We start from the raw sequence: 18,888 nt of genomic DNA, 5'->3' as shown, positions 1-18,888 counted from the left end.
ACTGGCCCAGCTCGATAATTAGTTTTATCGATAAGCTGGTAGGTGATTTTGTTTTCCTCTTTTTTAAGAAAGCAAACGTGTTTAATATTTACCACTTTCACTTAAAATGCTGCCCAAAACACCAAAACCTGCACTTTGGAAATTCATCAAAGGAAGTGCCAAAACACTCTTTGTCCTCGAAGCAGTTTGCTTTGCAGCCAGCTACGGCGTTTATTACCGCATGAACACGAATCGAGGTGGGAGGATATTTATATAATTATTTTGATCGTTAATAACAATCCGCTCCTAGAGTTTCGCCAGCACATTCACGAGAACTATCCCTTCGTTCTGGACTATTACTACAAAATTGGTGAAATCGTGGGAGACAGCACAGTGCGACAGGCGGATGCGAGTTATTGGAGTGCTTTGAAGAAAAGCGACTAGAGGATACCGCTTCCAAAATGCTTAGTAATCCCTACTTTAAGTCCGTTTTGTGGCTGATTGGCTTCGGAGGAATGGGCTACGGCCTAATGGTGCTAACCGAGCCGAACGTCGACAAAATAGAGCGCATCAAAGCCTCCGTTTCAAGTACCAAACTTAGTGCGGATGAGCAGCGAAAGGCTCTGTTCATGAAGAAGCTGCAGGAGGCGTCCACCACCAGTGCCCCAATCTACAGGTCATCGGCCGAAAAATAGGATAGTTAGGAAGCTTAATCGTCAATTTATCAATTTGTTATACTTTTAAAATACAAATGTTAAGCATTTAATCTTAATCGTTGATTGGTAGGGTAGGGTGATTTATTAGAGGGAAATTTGATATCAATTGAAATTTGATTCATACAAGAATGATAAATAGAAAAAAAGGACTTAAAATTACTAAATTATTAATATTCTGGTTTTAAAAGTTTACAGAGCCCTTAACACTTCTGTTACTTTTAACATGATCTGTTAGGAATCTTGACCACCCCTATTTGCAGTGTTCGAAAACGTTCGATTATCAAGACAGCGAATCTTAGCGCAATTGCATTTTAATGGTAATTTAATTTCCATTATTGACAGAGTTTAAGGCAACAAACACGCACACCATGTCCGCGGGAGATTTGCCATTGGTGTCGATGGCCAAGATTCCGCCGACCATCCAGTTTGAGGCCACAAAGAACTTCCACTCGCACACCGAGCAGAAGGACTTGGATAGAGCTTTCCTGGGCTACAAGCGACGTCCGTGGGTTCGCCAAAAGGCTCACAGGGACACACGCCGGGAGAGGGAGATCCTCAACGGCCTGCTGTGCTCTACCAGCGTGGAAACGGACTACGCCAACACCTGTGTGGACAAACTTATTGACGAGAACATTAGCTATCTGGATTTGGCATCTCTCACCGACGAAGATTTGGAACTCTTCGGGTTCAAGTGTCGAAAGCAACGGCAACAGCTCCTGGAGATGTTCGACAAAATTCCCAACCAGAATCCCAGTTACGAATACATTTGCAACCATCCTGAAGCCGAATCCTACAACAATCAGATTCTGGGCAATGCTGGCAACCACTTTATGTCCCTGCGCGCCTCTTTAGCGGCCACCAACTACAAGCTGCAGGTCTCGACTCCCGAAGACGTCGTGGTGGGCGACAAACGATATGCCAGCTGCTTTGCCCAGGAAACTCTGAAAAGCGTGAATCAGATCACCGAAGAGATTGCCAAGGATCTCGCAAAAATCGAAGCTAATGTCCAGAACGCAAGGAGCCAGATGAAAGTAGAGGCCAACGAGAGTCACAAGAAGGTGAATATTGCAAGAAATAAGAAAATATTATCCTTTATACAAATTTGCATTGCAGAAGAAGTGGAGCCTGGCTACAATTTTGTACTACACTACCTTGGCTGTGGGATTTTCGTGCGCCTGGATCTGGTGGTGGACCAAGTTCCGCAGCGCTCCCCGAATGGAGCGGATCTCCGTTAAGACTTAGAACAAACGAACAACGAAGCATTTAATAGTTGCATTCCCATTTTCTCATAGGACCTAAGTTTATAGCATTCGCATAATCTCAAGCTGTAATGAAGTTTTACTGCCCAATATGAACATTTGATAGAAACCATATGTTGTATTAAGTTGAAAAATTGTTTAATTTATTGCCTTAAACTGACTTCTTCGGCGAGGAGAAGAAACCCCAGGTGGACATAGGAATCCACGTGCTCGGGAAATTCCCATAAAGTTGTGTGCGCAATGAGCTGGCTTCTTTCAGTCGAGTGAGCAATGTTTCCTATAAGAAAAGTAACATGATTATATTTAAGATGGTAAAAGCTATTTGAGAAATTAATCTGTGGTTCTTAGAATTTTCATACGATTAAAGGGGCTGTTTTCAACAAAATGGAGCTTTATAATTCCTACCGGCAACTTCAATTTTGACCAGAGCCTCCTTCTCATATCTTTCGGATAGCTCCTTTGCGAAAACCACGAATTGCTGCAACTTCCAGGACCTGTAGAATATCGTATCCGCTGCAGATCCCGGTAATTTGAATATACCTCTCAGTTGTCTAAGGATTTCCTTTGTATTATTTGCGATATCCCCGAAAATAGAGGCTATGATGGCCAACTTGTTGCAGGGCAGTTGTAGATCATCCGGGTAAAGGGAGCTGCCTTCCTCATGGCTCTTCTCCAGACACTTGGTCTTCTTGGCTTCGATAGTATAGCAAATGGAGGTGCCCCGCTGTTGGGCCAGCTGCCATTTAGCGTAGTTATCCTGGAGTTGTTTGACTATGGCCTCCAATCTCGTTTTGCAGGTGGCCAAATTCGCGTCGTGACTCGTGGGCGATTGCAGGCGCTGGCTGTCCAAATCTGCAAACGATGCAAAAAAATAATAAGCTAATTTTGTTCTTGGAGGCAACTTACATCGAACTGGTGTCAAGGATCCATTAATATTCGGTTCACTTGCTTTTTGCGGCGTTTTATTCGCTTTGGTCATTTTGTAAACAATGTTGTTTACTTCAGTAAGTGTATGCACACCACCTCGTTGGGATATACGTTCAACATATGCTGGTACAGCTTGAGCGCTTATCAACACTAATGGTTTCTAATATCGATAAATGAATATATTCAATGCTGGCATTTATAAAAATATAACTATTTGAATAGGGAATGGACATTTTGATATTTATTTCATAATCGTTTGGTGTTTTCCTTAGATGCAATAAATCAATTGCTTTGGTACACACAATTGAAAAGCTTATCATCGATATGTTTCGACCAAATCAATGTTTACACACCACATTCAGAAAAAAGGTAAAGCTCGTCAAAAGTGCCGGTAATTGTCTGTATAAATCCTTCATTTAGCTTTGAATTTTCAATCAGATCACTGCTTAAGCCAAATTCAAAAAGATGTTGACCTGGACACCACTTGAATCTAATCCCGAGGTAATGACTTTACCAGTAAAGATTTTGCCTACCGCACTTCCAGTTGCACATTCATTGTTTCTTTGTTCCAAAATGTCGGCTTCCTTTGGATAATAATGTGAAAAGACGCCATTAAAACCTTCCCATTCCCACTTTTCCAGGTTTTGACCAAGTATATACATAAACTGGGCGTGTCGCCAGCCTGGTCGGTAACTGACGTCATCGGATTGGAAGATGACACCTTGGAATGGATTCCGCGTCCCGTAAAGGCGTTCATTTTGCTCTTTCCGTGCAGCGAAACCGTGGGTTAAGCTTAGACTTCCTTCTTATCTTATTATCCTGGCTAACCAGGTTCCATTTTCAGTATGAGAAGCACCGCGCCGAGGAGCACGATCGGATCAAGGAGTTGCAGGAGCAGCATCCCGACGATCTCTTCTACATGCGCCAGTTCACCCACAACGCCTGTGGAACCGTCGCCCTGATCCACAGCGTGGCCAACAACAAAGAGTGAGTCCGTTAAATTCGTTCTATATAAGATAGTTTATAATCGTATCTGTTACAAAATATAATCTTTATGCAGAGTGGACATTGACAGCGGAGTACTGAAGGACTTCCTGGAGAAGACAGTTTCCTTGTCCCCGGAGGAACGCGGAAAGGCCCTGGAGAACGACAAGGAGTTCACCGCCGATCATCAGGCCTTGGCTCAAGAGGGCCAGACCAATGCCGCCGATCATGTGAAGGTGATTCACCACTTCATCGCACTGGTGAACAAGGAGGGTACTCTGTACGAGCTGGATGGCCGCAAGTCCTTCCCGATCAAGCACGGACCAACTTCGGAGGAGACTTTTGTGAAGGATGCGGCCAAGGTCTGCAAGGAGTTCATGGCTCGCGATCCCAACGAAGTGCGCTTCACCGTTTTGGCCCTGACTGCGACCAAACAGTAGGGTGTAACTAATCCCATAACTCAGAACCACCAAGATCCCAGATCTGCCAGACTATACATTTATATATCCAACATATTTTAAACCAGGCTGCAAAGGCGAACGAAGCCCCGCCTTTCAGCCGGCCAATAGTTTACGCATATTTATTCCGCATTGAGCCAAAGCCGCATATGTATTGGGAACACCATGATTGTTATTAAAGAGTGCACTCTAGCTTGATGCTAAGCTTATACTGAACACCACACGGCTTTTACTTTTTAATATACCTATATATAAATACAGGCTTGGCTGTTCAAACTCCCCCTTTGTCCACCACCTCTGTGCCAACAGCTGATAACAATGTGGCCTCCAGTGCGCATGCCCTGCCAATTAGTCGTGCTCCACGTAAACGCTTAAACCTTGTTTTTTTCTACACTTAGCACTCAAAACGCAATCCCCGTAAAACGGAGCTATAGCCTGGAATTTAAGAGCTGGATAGGAGTATATCTGAGCTATCTAATCGGCAGAAAACCCTCCAGGAGTGCCGCCCAACGAGTTGATGCCGAGGAGCAGCAGTGGAGCTAGCGGGCAGCAGTTAAGAGCCGGACTTTCTGGCCAGGATGAGGCTGCTCAAGGAACTGATGCGAGTGGCCACCCAACACAGAGCCTTCTACTGCTATGTGCTGCTCAGCGTCTGGATATTCCTTCTTATAGCGGGTAAGTGAAAAAGTAGAAATTATGGCAATCATTAGAAAACATTAAATATATATTCAAATATAAATATTAAATATTCTTAAATTGACCCAATTACTTAATGGTTGTCAACACTCGCATAAGACGAGAAGTGCTTTGTTATATTCCTAAGCCAATAGCTAATCCCTACCTTTGATAATCCTTTTTAGGAATGTATCGCTACATGGGCAATGTTGAGTCGACTCCAGGCGGTGGCTCAGTTTTCGGGCCCAGCTCGTCTGGCACCGTCAGTTCCTTGGGCGGCGATAGTTTGCCATCTTCCACTGCACAACGATTCGCCAAGTACAGAGAACGCTGTGCTCCGTTGGCTCAACTGCAGCGTTTGGATGATGGCGGCATCTTGGAGGGTTGGAAGCTTCAGGGCGTGCTCCTGGTCATCAGGCACGGGGATCGGGGACCCATATCCCACGTTCGCAGTGCTGGCATCAACTGCGGCGTGAGTGGTGGCTCAGATAACCTGGTCAACAGGTGGGTTACCACATTTCCCGAAATATTTATTCATTGCTACGTGGTATTCCTTTAGGTATCGCAGCTTTCTGTACAACTCGAGTAGCTCCGCTTCGGGATCAAATCACATGTACTGGAACAAGGTGGGGCCGTTCCATGGCTTTCCACTGCTGCCGGCCACAGAACGTGGTTGTCCACTGGGGCAGCTCACCTACAAGTGAGTGAATGCACTACGGGATTCAATGCCGCTATTAATCATACGCCTTACTTCCTATTCACTAGGGGAATCTCGCAGCTGCTACACGTGGGCGACATCATGCACCAGGTCTACGCTCATCCACTGAGTCTTCTGCTCAAACCGAATCCGAACCGAGCCTCAGTGGAAACGACGCCTCACACGCTTCTGAATTCGGATGAGGTTGTGGTCTTCACCACTCGCTATCGTCGCACCTTCCAGTCCGCATTGGCCATGCTGTTCACCCTGCTTCCGGCGGACAAGTGGCTGGCTTTGAATGTTCGGGAATCGCACAGCATGGCTTTCTGCTTCGGCGAGTGCAGCTGTCCTCAGTCGGCACTGCTGCGGAAACGTCTGGAGGCCATGGGCGATAAGCAGCTTCTGAAACGTGGCGATGTCCTGGATGTGATGCAGTGGATCGGAGGCACCATACTGCAGCACACTCCGAATGGCATAAGTAATCCCTTCGAGGTGGTGGATGCCCTTTTGACGGTTCTATGCCACGACGCCACCTTGCCGTGTCGCAGGAAAAAAGCACTTTCCACGCCAAAGCCCATTAGAAAGAACTCCAATCAGGAACTGGTGGATGTGATTAATATAGATCAGGATGAAACAGCTGCCAACTTGATGCAGGTAACTATTAAAGAGCTCCTGCAATGTTGGAGGTTTCATGTTACTTGTCCCCAGGAGGCGCAGACACAGGTGGAACCCGACTCCCCCGAGGTGGAAAATGGGAATCCCTCAGTGCAGGCGGATGAAGCTCAAGAGGGCTGCGTCGAGCCCAGCCACGTGGACACACTGATGTCCTTTGCGGACGAGCTATCGCAACGCTCCGCTGGTCACTCGTACTACAAGCTGTCCGGATTGCTGCGATCCTATGGAATGATCCGTCACATAGTCAGCTACATGCTGAAGATGATCTCTGGCGACAGGACGAAGTTTGTCCTCTACTCTGGACACGACTGCACCATGCAGTATCTCACAGCTGCCCTGGGAATCATCACCAGCCAGGGCCAAACCATAGCCTATGCCTCCAGACTTGCATTCGAAGTTTACCGGAGCGAAGCTCACACCGATTACTACTTCCGCGTGGTGTACAATGGAAAGGATGTCACGCAGCAGATCGATTTCTGCGAGGGAGGCAAAAGCCTACGGGTCACCAGGGATTCCAGGGGCAACAAAGCCGATCTCTGTCCCATCGAGAACATCATTCGCTTCCTGCACGAGGATTACTTCAGTCCGCTGAACGCCACCAATTTTAAAGAAGCCTGTGGCGCTGTGAATCCCCCAAAAACTGGAGAGTTTTAGCAGCCCACCAGCTGATGAGTAGGAGATCCCTTTTCAAACTGTGATAAGTAGTTAAGATGCCACACATGAAAGGAAGAGCACGATGTCCAGGCTAATCCCGAACTGGAAACGACCGCTTTTTAGCGATGTTATCTACAAAATTAGTTGGAATTTAGTTAATGCATTCAACTTGTTGATCCACTAAAATCGAAAACGATACATATCAATGGAGCACTTGTTAGACTATAAGAACCTCTCTCTAAAAATCTAGCGTTTGAAGGAAGTTTCGGAAATGAAACTTGATGTCGCAAACATATCAGCTTTTGAGGTTTATTATGAAAAATCTTAGGAAAACCCTTCCACGAGTTTTAGCAATTACAACATATTTATAAGAACATATCAAAAAAAAGAGTAAAAGAACTCTAGAAAGATGCGAATTTTTAGTTCTTGATTAAATACCTTAAAAGAACAATTTTTTAATATACATATAGATAATTAGCAAATATAAAATTCAAAATTTCCACGAATTCGTTAAATCTATATTGAGATCTTATAAGCATACTATTTTAAAACCATCTGGAAACAACACAAAAAACCGAAACGCAAGCATATCAAGCCTAAAGTAATATTTTTAAGAGATAAATTGTAAATGTGAAAACTAAGAAAATTTGAATTGAAATAAATGTTCTCGAATTTTAATATTATTGGCGCCTCTTCAATAAAATATTTTATTTATGGTGTCAAGGGGTTAAAGTTTTGAAAGGCTGGGAAACATATCCATACGTCATTAATTTCAATGTTTTACGTCAAGTTTTTATATATTTTCATGATCACGGACCAGCCAATATTTACATATATATATTTTCTTTTAAGTTTATTTTATGTGACTGCGGATTTTTTCATTGCCAGAATTTGGGCGTTTTGTTTAATTTATGGCAATGGCCATAATAGATTTATTTATGGAACTACACTTAGATCTATATTTTCTATATTTTATATTGTTTATAAAAGTAATAAACACACGTTTTCCATAACATTTCCCGCTGGCATAATTTATGTGACACTTTCGATTTCAAAGATAAAACGCCCTATAAATGTATTTATAGATTTAAAAGAAAGCTATACTATAAACTAAAATGTCGTTCTTTTCGCAAGATCTTAATGAAAATTTTAGCATTTTACTATCACCAGACTTCTTCTCGAGGGCATTCAAAATACATTGTTACATTTGTTTTAATATTTCCGCAAGATAAGTTCATTCTTCTTAAAGCTTCCGTTCTTGTGTCACTTTAGCACCAATATTTAAATAAATCCCATAAAAATAGGCGATCCATGGAACCGGTAAGTAAAAACTCGTTTTTTAAAAATTCCATTTTTTGTAGACCACATATTTTTGGTAGTGCTTTACGAATTTTAGAGGTGGTTAGACCTGGAGCATTTTATTTGACTCACAAAAGTGGTTAGAAAAGAGTTTTCGTAAAAACACTTTAGTGTTCGGCGCAGGATAATCAAATTTCGGCTAACTCAGCCTCCAATTAACTTAGCTGGCATTTCCCCAGAAGAGACCAGCCAGCATGGACACCTACATATTCGGAATGGTCGACTACATGGTCTTCCTGGGCGTGACCATACTATCCATCGCCATAGGACTGTATTTCGGTTGGATAAAGTGAGCAGGATGCTGCAGACTAATACTAAAAACTAATTTTAACTATTAAATGCACCACAGAAAGACCAAAAAGGCGGTGGAAACCAGCCCAACGGCTACGGATACCCCGAAGATATCCATGCCGAATTTCGGATCGAAAAAGATGAACGAGTATCTGATGGGTTCGGGCAATCTGAAGGTTTTCCCAGTCGCAATGAGCCTGATAGCGAGGTGAGAAAATCAGATACACTGCAAATATCACTCCTTCTGTTTAGTTTCATTTCGGGCGTTGCAATACTGGGAACTCCATCCGAGATTTACTACTATGGCACCCAATATTCCCTGATTGTCCTAGCCATTGTCATCCAAGGACTAGCTGTTTCCTACATCTACTTGCCCGTGTTTTCGGCTCTTCAAGTGCGGTCATCTTATGAGGTAGGAATGCCAGCAAAGTGCTCCTATATTTTCTTAACGTGTTCGTATCTAGTACTTGGGAATGCGCTTTCACCCGCTTATACGGAACATAGTATCCATAATGTTTGTCATCGAAGTGGTAAGTTGCACTCATCTGCAAATTTCATACATTATACATTATACATTTCAGCTACTTTATACGCCTTTTGTGGTCTTTGTGCCAGCCCTCGCTTTGAATCAGGGTAAGAACTATACGAACGACTCTCGCATTATTCAACTTGAACTTTGTGTTGCCTACTACAGCTTCCGGTCTAAATATTCACATGATAGAGATCCTGATCATTGTGGTGTGCGTTATATACACTCTATTGGTAAGATACTTCCTTAGGCCCTCAGCACTTTTAAACTTTTACCAACTTATCACGTGCAGGGCGGGCTCAAGGCAGTGGTGCATACGGACATCTGGCAGGTGGCCATCATGTTTGCCTCCGTTGTGGTTGTGGCCATCCTGGCCACCTGCTACATCCCTGACGTGGATGACTTCTTCGAAGGCCTGCAGGCCGGTGGACGCCTCATATTTGGCAACATCAATCCCTCGCCGTATGTGCGCAATACGGTTTGGAGTGTGGTGATCGGCGGCGCTTTCTACTGGACCTCGCTTACGGCGGTGCACCAGACCATGGTGCATCGCTACATGTCCTTGCCCAACTTGCAAATGGCCAGGACTTCCATTGCCTTGTTTGTCCTCGGATCAGTCATCTTTTAGTCGGTTCTCAGCTTCTTGGGACTGCTCATCTTTAACATGTACAAGGATTGTGATCCATTGAGTGCTGGGCAAATCATGGTGGGTACTCTTACTGTAATTCGTTTGGACATGCATTTAAATAGTTTCCATCTGAGCAGAATAAAGATCAGCTGGTGCCCCTCTTTGTAGCCCAGAGTGTCGGTCACATCTATGGAATGCCAGGGCTTTTCATAGCCGGTATTTTTGGAGCTGGCCTGAGTTCGCTCTCCGTGTTCCTAAACTCCACCTCCTTGGTCATCCTGCAGGACATAGTCCGTGGCTGTTTTAAGATGCAGCCGGGCGAAACTGCCTCCGCGATTATCGTTAAAGCCACCATCCTGACCATGGGCTTATTGGTATTTGGCGCGGTGCTTCTACTGGAGAAAGTGAGTGGCATCCTGAGCATCTGCATGTCTCTGGTGGCCATCGCAACTAGTTCCACCTTTGGCATATTTACCCTGGGAGTGCTGGTTCCCTGGGCGAATACAGTGGGCACTGCGGTGGGCGGAATCGCTGGCTTCCTCCTGACGGGATGGATAACTTTCGGGTCGCAAATTGCGGCGGCATCCGGACAACTTCATCACCATCAGCTTCCTGTGTCCCTCGCAAGTTGCCCCGGCAATGTGACTGCTCCCGAAAATGTTTGGGTGGACGAGGAGCAGGTGTTTCCACTATTCCGACTCTCATTCCAATGGATAAACCCAATTGGGGCACTTACGGTTGTCGTTGTGGGTTCTCTGGTCTCTCTGGTGACCAAGCCTACGGATATCAAGAGTCTCGACTCGGATTTGATATCTCCAGTGATTCACAGGTAATTGCATGAGGATAAACACTATCAGTATGGTTAATAGAAATCCATATCCATTTCAGGTTTCTTCCAAAAGAATGCTTCAAACAGGGAAATGCTGAGGAAAACTCTGTCCAGGATATCCCACTGTTAATTGAGAAAAAGGAATAATGTTCAGCCAACTGACTAACATTTGGGGAATCATCTTTTAAGTACCTTAAGAACTTAAGAACCTTAAACAAGTTGAATATTTAAAATTCTCACTTTGGATTTCCCCAAGCTTTAAGATTGCATCTCTTTCGACAACTGAGAAGAGAGAACTGCACAAGCATTGCATTTATATTTGTTTGTCCCGCTCTCGCACACACAATCACAAAAGCGCATCACCGGAGGGGCAACAAAAGCAAGAGTGATAAAGCAAACGAGAGCAAAGACCGCGCCAAAGGCAAAAAAACAGCGCAAGCGAGGGGAGTGGTGTGGAGTCATTGTAGTCCGTGTGGGAGAGCGGGGCGAGGGGTAACCAGGGTGGGGAGAACCAGAGCGCAAGTATGCCGCACACACACACTCGCACAGCCAGCGAAGCAGTCAGAGTGGGGAGCGAGAGTGGGGGGGCATCGCGCAATGAGCGCGTGTACCGTACTGAGAACAGCGTAATGTAAAATCGTCGCTCTCCTCAAAACTGAGAGCCTGTTGGCATTCAGTACATTTTGTTACTTTTGTGCACGCAGCTCTCGGCCGAAGATGGGAAAAGCAACAAAAGTGAAGCAGGAGCGCGCATTTGCAAGGGGAATTTACGTGGCTCGCAGGAGAAGGTGGAGTTGTAATGTGGGGGACCTGGCCGCTCCTTCGACGGGTTCATTATTTTTGCTGCTCTCGTAAGGCCCCCTTACGAGATCCTGTAAAATAGCAGCGTACATATGTGTCGTAATGGACCCTAGGGGCAATCTTCGCTCGCATGGTGCATGGTTGTGTTACATTGGGAAAAGGAGCCCAGATTTCGCAGCCGAGCGATGCACTTGCCGGGCGAAAAAAATCACAGTCGGCGCGAGCGAGCGAGAGAGAGATACGAGTAAAAGGGGGGCGGAGCAGGTGCGCCCACCGGCGTGCGATGAGATTTTTGCACGAATCTCCGATACATGTTAGTGCAACGCACACCACTGTACGTGCACCAGTACGCGTGCAGCGGCGAATGCTTCTCCGCTTTTCTGCACGCCGCTGAGTGCGCCTTCGTCTTCTGGGCTGTTTTCGTGTTTTGGCGAGTGGGGGCACAGTTCGCAGCCTGCACTCAGTTGGTGGGCCGTTTCGATCCGCAGTCGATTCCGCTGCACTTGCACTTGCACCCACCGCCTCCCGGCTGCTACCCTGCCTTTTTTCGCCTGGCCCCCCTATTGTCGTCTCTGTTACGCTCAACTGCAGTTACACGTGCAGTGAGAGAGGCAGAGAGAGGGGCCTTGCACTCGCACAGTGGGACGGACATTATTAAAGTAGTATACAAAACTATGCATGGTAAATAGTGAAATATTTTTAGTAAACTAGTAAATTCAATCTAGGTACTTTAAATAAAACAAATTTTACCATTATGATTTTAAAATTGAATGTATTCACTTAGTCCCACTGTGCCAAGGCAATCGTCAAAATGCATTGCTCATTTGCTCTTTCTTTCGTTTCACTTATCTCCGCCTCGCTTGCCCGCATTGAAAAAAGCAACAAAGTACACGCACACCAACTCAGAACTGGGGCAGTGACTGCAGTGCGAGACGGAGACGGCGATGGGGAGCCTCCCTCTATGCCTCTCTTCATCGCTTCCTCACTCTCGCTCTGTGCATTTTTATTTCGTTACACAAGCATTTCGTTTCGAGCAGAGGAGCTGCTTCTGCATCGGTGCTGCGCCTCTGTTACAAAATATTGACGAAGAAAAATCATACAACGTTTTTTTTCAAACTTTTTCTCTCAACCATTTTTCATTGGTGCTGCGCCAGCGAAATATGAGTTTAATCCCCAGTTTCGAAGCGAGGGGCTATTCTATTGCGGGGCAGTGTGTCGACTTCTATGTGCAGTGGAGTTTTCCGTTTTGGGGAAAAACTATGCACAGGATTTTTCCTAGGCGCCCGAATAGATGCAACCAGTTGGAGTTGCACACACACAGGTGGGTTGCCAGTTGCAGGCGCAAGTCGGGCGCTGCATTCGAGGGGGATCGTCTAACAGAAAAGCAAACAGCAAACACGAAAGAGTTTTCCCAAGCACTCGGATCTAGGCTCGTCGAACTAGGCTTCGTTTTTCTTGTTTTTGTACATTTCTGCTGCTCTTCGGCTGGCAGATGGCTGAACGTCGGGAGATGCACTCGCTGCACTCGTTGCACTCGATGCACTTTTCAAATGGGCGAGCGCAGGGGCACACAGTTTTCCATCCGCAGCCACATCCAGCAACAACAGCCAAAGGGGGCGGCGATAGGAGCCCTAGGCACCACCCCCTGCCCCACCGCCTCCGCCCCATCCCCACGATTCTTGAACTCGTGCTCTCACACCCATAGACCACAAACACAGAGAGCCGCTCTACATACACGAAGAAAAACTAATGTGCTGCAGGCATCAATTTGATTAAATTGATGACATTGGGGAATCAGAGTATGGGATAGAATATGCTAGTGGAGAAAAGAAATTTGAAACTATTCTTTTTGCACATTATATTATTATATTATATATCACAAACCCTTCACCCGAGAATCTAGTAAAGTGAAATAGCACTTGCCTTTTCTTTCGGTGTAAGTGCATATTTACATTTCTAATTTATTTTGTGAATAGATAAATATTAGACCAGAGCGTCGTAGACTGCCTACTGTCGTAAAGAATGTGTACAAAACTACAAAATAAAATGAATACATTTTCTGACTTGTAAATAAGATCCAATTGAATAAAAACTTCAATGCTAATATAATGCATTATGTTTTAAGCGTGTTTTAGAATATCACTCAATTGGATGGATGACCAAGGCTGTTTTTCTTTCTGTGCAGCCGGGGGTGGGGGCAGAAGGGGCAGATAAGTGCAGCTACGTGCACATAGAAGAAATTGCACGCCGTACGAACACGATGACGTTGGCGTAATTGCAGCCACAATGCAGCTGCGAAAGGGGCACAGTCGTGTGGAGGGAAGACTAGAGAAGCATTGAGCTGACTTGGCAACAGTGAAGTTTCAGCCATAAAACATAGTTCCCAAACAAAACTGAGAATAAATACACTGAGCACACAGTTTGGTTATAGGTAATGTAAAGGTAATCTATATTAGAATCAAATGAAACAAACGCTTCGAACTCACCTTCCATAAATTTAACGTTTACTACCTTATGGGTAGTATGGAATATCCTACAGCTACTACACGTTCCTGTACTCCATATCCATATACAAATCTTCCCACCTTTCAGCGCTCTTTCTCTTTCTGCTGAGTTCAGAAGAACGAGCGAAGAGCGCGAGCGGAAGATTGGAATGAGAGGGTGCAATGCACTGACCGCGAGTACATTGGCCCCACTCACACACCGACAATCAAGACGGGGTAGAGTACGACCTTCTGCGGCCTATCGCTGTCTCGCTCGCAGCGTTGCGACGTTTTTTGCCGTTACGTGTTACGTCATCCGCTTGGCGAGCTCTGATCGCCTGTTCCATTAACATCGCATGACGCAAACTCCACCGAAAACGTACATTTTACAACCACACCGAGCACATGGAACCGCGAGTGGATCCCTCGGCGCAGCTCCGTGGGGCCTACCCGCTTTCCGGGGGCAACTGCTTGACATCGGCGGGCATAGAAAATCATTAGAAGTTACCCAAGAGCTACCAAGTTGTCATAGAAATAGCAAAAGTCTGGCCGACAACTTGGTAACCCAGCTGGGGAACTGGCAGCCGGCAACTGGGAAACTTGGAAACTGGCGCAACTGGCAACTGGGAAACTGGAACCGAGCTCGAGGGGTCTCGTGCTGAGCCGGGGATTGGGTTTCAGGTTTGTGGCTCCAGTGCGGGATTGGGATTGGTTTCTTCTGGCTGGAGCAGCGAACCGCTGCTAACATCGATTGGGTGGCCGTGCGGCTGGCTGTAAGAATTAACATAACAAATCCCCAACTCTTCCTGCCGAACACCCCGCATTTTCCATTTTCGCGTTATAATTTCAAATTTTTATAGCGCAGTTTCTTGGAGCCTGTTCGTTTATATTTTAAACACACAAACGTCGCGCTTCCCACAGAAACGGCCCAAAATGCCCGGCCACTTGGGTTTCCTAGCCGCTCTTCGGGTTCGGGGCACGCCTTCTAAAATTATAATTTATTATTATTATATCTCGTTTGCCTAATTACACCAGGAAAACAGAAGTGGCCCAGCCGTCCAGCACCGGCGGTGCAGAGCCGCCGAAGCTCGCGACGTGCATCCAAAACCGCAGCGGAGGCAACAGGCCACCATCCACATCCAGACCATGGCCAGAAAGGCAGATAAAGCGAGTAGTCCAGACCCACTTCCATTACCACATCGATCGCTCACCGCGAGAAAAGACGTGTGCTTTTCCCGAGACAAGCTAAAATGCTCCAGTGATAAAGATATCATTAGGCGTATAGATTATGTTATAGATTCTATATCCTAGAGATATTATATACAAAAACTTGTTGTCTTATGGTGTATGAGCTCTATAGTCATAACCCTTTTTTAGTTGTTTCTCGCAGTGCATTTCCACAACTATCATTCGCTGTTTTCCGATTTCTGCGCTTTCGTTTTTGCCTTGTTGGGGCAAAAAATCGAAAAAGATGGCTACTAGCAGGGCGGGCTAACAGAAATCATAGCAGAGCGGACCAGAGACGGCCGCCCAAATGGGGAGCACCTCCTCAAAAGATGGGGAAGATGCCACAACTCTCACTCGCCGAAGAACGGAACGGAAATGGTTGTTGGCGGGGTGCTGTTAGATAGAGACGGCGGTACTATTTAAGGGGCTCCACCACGGAACGTAGCACAAGTCGAGACCTTCTCAAGGTCCCGTCCTCCAATCGGGGGCCTCCACATTTTTAGTCGCAGCGCACACACGCCGACATGGGGAAGTCTTGACTATCGTAGCAGGCGATCAGAAATCGCCACACAGGCGGCAGGTGGCAGGTGGGGCGGTGGTTTGCCCACTTCTGTGGGGCGTGTGCGGGGAAATCCGATTGCCAGGCATTTCAATTGCGTACTCGTGTTTGTTTCGCCGTATCAGTCAAATGAGCTGCCGTCTCTTTCCGACGCCATCTGGCCTCTCACTCACACCTTCCGTTGTTTCGCCGGCGTGTTACGTCACGCAATACCGCCGTATCGTCGGCGGTTTCGCAAGGGGAACGCAGGGTCATCGACTACGAGTGCTCAAGTTTTGGGGATTCGTAAAGCTCAAAATGGGAATATACAGAGGTGGTCAAAAGTATTTACACAACGAGCTTTTTTTCAATTAGTTGACAATTGAAAAAAAGCTCGTTGTGTAAATACTTTTGACCACCTCTGTATATGGGTACTATATCAGTGCAGAAAATATTGTTATAAAGTATATACAGAGGTGGTCAAAAGTATTTACACAACGAGCTTTTTTTTCAATTAGTTGACAATTGAAAAAAAAGCTCGTTGTGTAAATACTTTTGACCACCTCTGTATATATAAAAATAGACGATTAACTACTGGATTTGGTTATATGTTAGTTATTCAAAACCCAAATAATGAAGGATCTGATTTTGAAGAAAGTCTTTTTTTTTTTAATCATTGTGCTACGACCCCTAATTATATCCCAATATTTCCAAACAAACCCCAATTTGCGATTCTTTCCCCCTCGAGTCAAACACCCACAACTCTAATCAATGTTCTCCAGCTTGCAGGCAAAGTTGACACAATCCACCTGGCCAACAGGTGCGACAGCACGACAATTGGTCTCCAAAAAGACGCCACCCCCAACTGGTAGCCCAATTTGGAGGTCTGGGAATTCCGCACGGCTCGCTGAGGGGCGTAGCCAAAAGGATACTTTCATTTCGTGCCCGGCGAGAGAGTGCAAACAATTTTTAGTGAAATTTTCGAATAGGCGAACAGCAAGCTCCCTTTTTTTGCGAGGGGTTTTTGGTTCCGATTCCGATTCTGCCGACGACACTTGATGATGATGATACTGCTCGCTCGTACACACACCCGTACTTGGTTTGTAGTGTGTGTTTGTGGTGTGTTACGTTTTTTATGCCGCCTCTTTTTTGTTTTTGTTCATGCGCACACGGAAAAGGTTCTAAATAATGACGGGAGCGCCAGCCAGAACAGCAGCAACAACAACAACCACAACCACAACGACCACTTAGAACGATAAAACAAACACAGAAACAAACAGGAGAAGCAACAACAACGCGAGCCAAGAGAACACACACACCACGCACACCACTGCTAAATCTGCCACAGAAAAGCAAAAACAAGGTGGGTGGTGTGCGAGGGAGAGCTGGTAAGAGGGCGGTGGGTCGGTGCCGCCTGTCTCGCTCGCACTCGCACGACATTGACTTTGAAACACATTTGACAGCCGCAGGCAGAAGAAGAAGAACAACAACTCGTGATCGTGATCACGACTAAAAAAAGGCGAAGCAGCAACAAAAAGATAAGCAAAATGCAGGCAAAACTACATAAGCAGCAGCAATTTGTTCAGAAGTGATAATTTTGGTTATAAAAAATTTACTTGCTATAGATCTAAATTCGAAATGTATTTAAAATTAAAGTAAATATTACAAAACATATGATATGCAAAATAAAATAAGCAAGATAGCTATTTTCCCGCTGACTGCGCGCCATCTCCGATTGCCCAATCATGTGCCAGGTAATTAGCATTTCTGTCTGCCTCTCTGTCGCACGCACAAGCAACATGACAACCCAATTCACCACGCCAGAGCGAGCGCAAAGGTAAACGAACTGTAACCCCCTTCTCCCCTTTTCCGATGTACAACGCACACATGTGCTTGCTCGTTTCCTTGTGTGCGTAGGCATATTTCAATGCCAAGGTGACGACCTCGCCGCAGTAGATCGCTCTCGCTCGCGCGCCGACTGCCCGACTGTCGTCTCGCTCGCTCTTACGGCGCATAGATCGACCTGCTGCACTTGCTGCTCTACTGTTACCGTTAAAACTTAAACTTAAAACAGTTCAAACATTTTTTACAACACAAAATTCGCCGCCAGAGGAGCGCGAACCTCGACGTATCCACCATTATCGCACTGAATGCCATTCAATCCACTCGCCAAACTCACTCGCACCTGCCACGCCCCGAAAAATCGGGGGGCGGAGGATACGAGTACGACTACGAGTACGAGTGAGTGAATAGTGTGAATGCCGTATATTCGTAGCGGTTTTGTGAATTTTGTGACGGGCCAGCAGGAGCCCGCGTTGGTTGCTGGCGGCCGTTGTGCGGGCACGAAAGGGACGAATATATGCCGCAATGTTTGCTCAGTGCTCGCGCTCCCACTGCTGCGTGCGCTGCGCGCCTGATAACTGTTTTAGTTAAAGAGCAATCCATTTTGTTTTGCCCCACGAAAAGGAGTAGCGCCAATGTTCTGTCCCCATCGCAATCGCACACGCCATATCGCCGTCTCAACTGGCACGCAGCAAAGTCGCGCGCCACTGGACGCGACAAAGAGTCGGAAAAGGGCAGCAGATGCAGCCGTGGAGATTCTTTGGGGCAGCACTATGTATTAAGTGGGCCATCGTGATTAGTTCCCCTTGCACCTGTTTAAGTGCAAATTTTAAAGCTTTGTTTCCTTTAGGTTAATAATTATTATTTGCTACTTAAGCTTAAAGCGCATTGGTAAAAAGCTTAGGTACATCCACTCATCCATCTTCCTAAGGGCTCTGTAAAACCTTAGCTTATTTTTAAAGCTTGGAATAGTAAAAAGAATTGCTTGCCATTCTTTTCAACCATTCCTGCTTTCATTTTGCTCTAAGATAATTGTGCATATGTACACATATGTAAAAACCCCTGCCAAAAGATGCTTGATATTCTTGGTAGCTGGATGATTGCATGTTGTGTTTATTTATGCTGGATGAGAAGGAGAGATGCTCCCCGCATCCCCCCTTCGCTTCATTTTGGCTTTCTGATAAAACTTTCAATCCGCAAAGCACGAAAAAAGCATTAACAGCGCTTTCTGCAAGTATGTGTGAGGTGCTTTTATTTAATAAACTTAAATCTATTTCAATAAAATAATCTCAAAAGTTAATAGAGGAAAGCGTCATACATATCTTCACCACACTTCA

The 18,888-nt window shown here is 45.6% G+C and overlaps 7 protein-coding genes and 1 long non-coding RNA gene across 9 annotated transcripts; 6 read left to right on the top strand and 2 right to left on the bottom strand.

The window, feature by feature from the left end:
- Positions 1-42: 42 nt before the first annotated feature.
- On the top strand, positions 43-444 carry LOC117150366 (protein CEBPZOS). The gene is made up of 2 exons (XM_033317229.1): positions 43-236; positions 290-444. The coding sequence occupies exons 1-2, from the start codon at positions 107-109 to the stop codon at positions 421-423; spliced, it is 264 nt and encodes an 87-aa protein (XP_033173120.1). The 5' UTR covers positions 43-106; the 3' UTR covers positions 424-444.
- LOC117150375 lies at positions 419-745 on the top strand. The gene has a single exon (XM_033317240.1). The coding sequence runs from the start codon at positions 441-443 to the stop codon at positions 672-674; it is 234 nt and encodes a 77-aa protein (XP_033173131.1). The 5' UTR covers positions 419-440; the 3' UTR covers positions 675-745.
- A 207-nt stretch (positions 746-952) lies between these two features.
- Positions 953-2,068, top strand: LOC117150328. Of its 2 annotated transcripts, none has more exons than XM_033317181.1 (2): positions 953-1,753; positions 1,812-2,068. In XM_033317181.1, exons 1-2 carry the CDS (start codon positions 1,064-1,066, stop codon positions 1,935-1,937), a joined length of 816 nt encoding a protein of 271 aa, XP_033173072.1. In that variant the 5' UTR covers positions 953-1,063; the 3' UTR covers positions 1,938-2,068. The 2 variants fall into 2 exon arrangements, with proteins under 2 accessions (XP_033173072.1, XP_033173063.1); XM_033317172.1 differs by having other exon boundaries at positions 954-1,753; positions 1,809-2,068.
- Positions 2,069-2,075: 7 nt separating this feature from the next.
- On the bottom strand, positions 2,076-3,003 carry LOC117150349. The gene is made up of 3 exons (XM_033317204.1): positions 2,861-3,003; positions 2,360-2,806; positions 2,076-2,231 (listed from the first exon to the last, which is right to left on the bottom strand). Exons 1-3 carry the CDS (start codon positions 2,931-2,933, stop codon positions 2,098-2,100), a joined length of 654 nt encoding a protein of 217 aa, XP_033173095.1. The 5' UTR covers positions 2,934-3,003; the 3' UTR covers positions 2,076-2,097.
- A 237-nt stretch (positions 3,004-3,240) lies between these two features.
- Positions 3,241-4,539, top strand: LOC117150341 (ubiquitin carboxyl-terminal hydrolase). The gene is made up of 4 exons (XM_033317192.1): positions 3,241-3,382; positions 3,523-3,663; positions 3,726-3,868; positions 3,942-4,539. Exons 1-4 carry the CDS (start codon positions 3,347-3,349, stop codon positions 4,303-4,305), a joined length of 684 nt encoding a protein of 227 aa, XP_033173083.1. The 5' UTR covers positions 3,241-3,346; the 3' UTR covers positions 4,306-4,539.
- A 103-nt stretch (positions 4,540-4,642) lies between these two features.
- Positions 4,643-7,702, top strand: LOC117150292 (2-phosphoxylose phosphatase 1). Its single transcript, XM_033317115.1, has 5 exons — positions 4,643-4,998; positions 5,184-5,502; positions 5,558-5,698; positions 5,764-6,349; positions 6,404-7,702. Exons 1-5 carry the CDS (start codon positions 4,902-4,904, stop codon positions 7,022-7,024), a joined length of 1,764 nt encoding a protein of 587 aa, XP_033173006.1. The 5' UTR covers positions 4,643-4,901; the 3' UTR covers positions 7,025-7,702.
- An 875-nt stretch (positions 7,703-8,577) lies between these two features.
- Positions 8,578-10,664, top strand: LOC117150385 (sodium-coupled monocarboxylate transporter 1). The gene is given in 8 exon segments (XM_033317251.1): positions 8,578-8,672; positions 8,733-8,882; positions 8,927-9,086; positions 9,139-9,204; positions 9,256-9,307; positions 9,369-9,436; positions 9,496-9,909; positions 9,969-10,664. Coding segments are annotated over 8 exon segments (1,701 nt in total).
- On the bottom strand, positions 10,259-10,956 carry LOC117150397. The gene is made up of 2 exons (XR_004460762.1): positions 10,853-10,956; positions 10,259-10,783 (listed from the first exon to the last, which is right to left on the bottom strand). It is a non-coding gene; the product is annotated as an uncharacterized LOC117150397 (long non-coding RNA).
- Positions 10,957-18,888: the final 7,932 nt, after the last annotated feature.

The sequence above is a fragment of the Drosophila mauritiana genome, chromosome 2L, assembly GCF_004382145.1.
Source record: "Drosophila mauritiana strain mau12 chromosome 2L, ASM438214v1, whole genome shotgun sequence".
Classification (NCBI taxonomy): Eukaryota; Metazoa; Arthropoda; class Insecta; order Diptera; family Drosophilidae; genus Drosophila; species Drosophila mauritiana.
The sequence above is the reverse complement of the archived record's forward strand: the minus strand, read 5'-3'. Positions and strand labels throughout refer to the sequence as shown.

Excerpts from the sequence above, each read along its gene's own strand:
- LOC117150366 (XM_033317229.1), top strand. The coding sequence starts at position 107 with ATGCTGCCCAAAACACCAAAACCTGCACTTTGGAAATTCATCAAAGGA. Across the intron at positions 237-289 it reads CCGCATGAACACGAATCGAG|AGTTTCGCCAGCACATTCAC; the intron begins GTGGGAGGATAT and ends ATCCGCTCCTAG.
- LOC117150375 (XM_033317240.1), top strand. The coding sequence starts at position 441 with ATGCTTAGTAATCCCTACTTTAAGTCCGTTTTGTGGCTGATTGGCTTC.
- LOC117150328 (XM_033317172.1), top strand. The coding sequence starts at position 1,064 with ATGTCCGCGGGAGATTTGCCATTGGTGTCGATGGCCAAGATTCCGCCG. Across the intron at positions 1,754-1,808 it reads CCAACGAGAGTCACAAGAAG|AAGAAGTGGAGCCTGGCTAC; the intron begins GTGAATATTGCA and ends TTTGCATTGCAG.
- LOC117150349 (XM_033317204.1), bottom strand. The coding sequence starts at position 2,933 with ATGACCAAAGCGAATAAAACGCCGCAAAAAGCAAGTGAACCGAATATT. Across the intron at positions 2,807-2,860 it reads ATCCTTGACACCAGTTCGAT|ATTTGGACAGCCAGCGCCTG; the intron begins GTAAGTTGCCTC and ends CATCGTTTGCAG. Across the intron at positions 2,232-2,359 it reads GGTCAAAATTGAAGTTGCCG|GAAACATTGCTCACTCGACT; the intron begins GTAGGAATTATA and ends CTTTTCTTATAG.
- LOC117150341 (XM_033317192.1), top strand. The coding sequence starts at position 3,347 with ATGTTGACCTGGACACCACTTGAATCTAATCCCGAG. Across the intron at positions 3,383-3,522 it reads CACTTGAATCTAATCCCGAG|GTTTTGACCAAGTATATACA; the intron begins GTAATGACTTTA and ends CCACTTTTCCAG. Across the intron at positions 3,869-3,941 it reads AGCGTGGCCAACAACAAAGA|AGTGGACATTGACAGCGGAG; the intron begins GTGAGTCCGTTA and ends ATCTTTATGCAG.
- LOC117150292 (XM_033317115.1), top strand. The coding sequence starts at position 4,902 with ATGAGGCTGCTCAAGGAACTGATGCGAGTGGCCACCCAACACAGAGCC. Across the intron at positions 4,999-5,183 it reads GATATTCCTTCTTATAGCGG|GAATGTATCGCTACATGGGC; the intron begins GTAAGTGAAAAA and ends AATCCTTTTTAG. Across the intron at positions 5,699-5,763 it reads CTGGGGCAGCTCACCTACAA|GGGAATCTCGCAGCTGCTAC; the intron begins GTGAGTGAATGC and ends CCTATTCACTAG.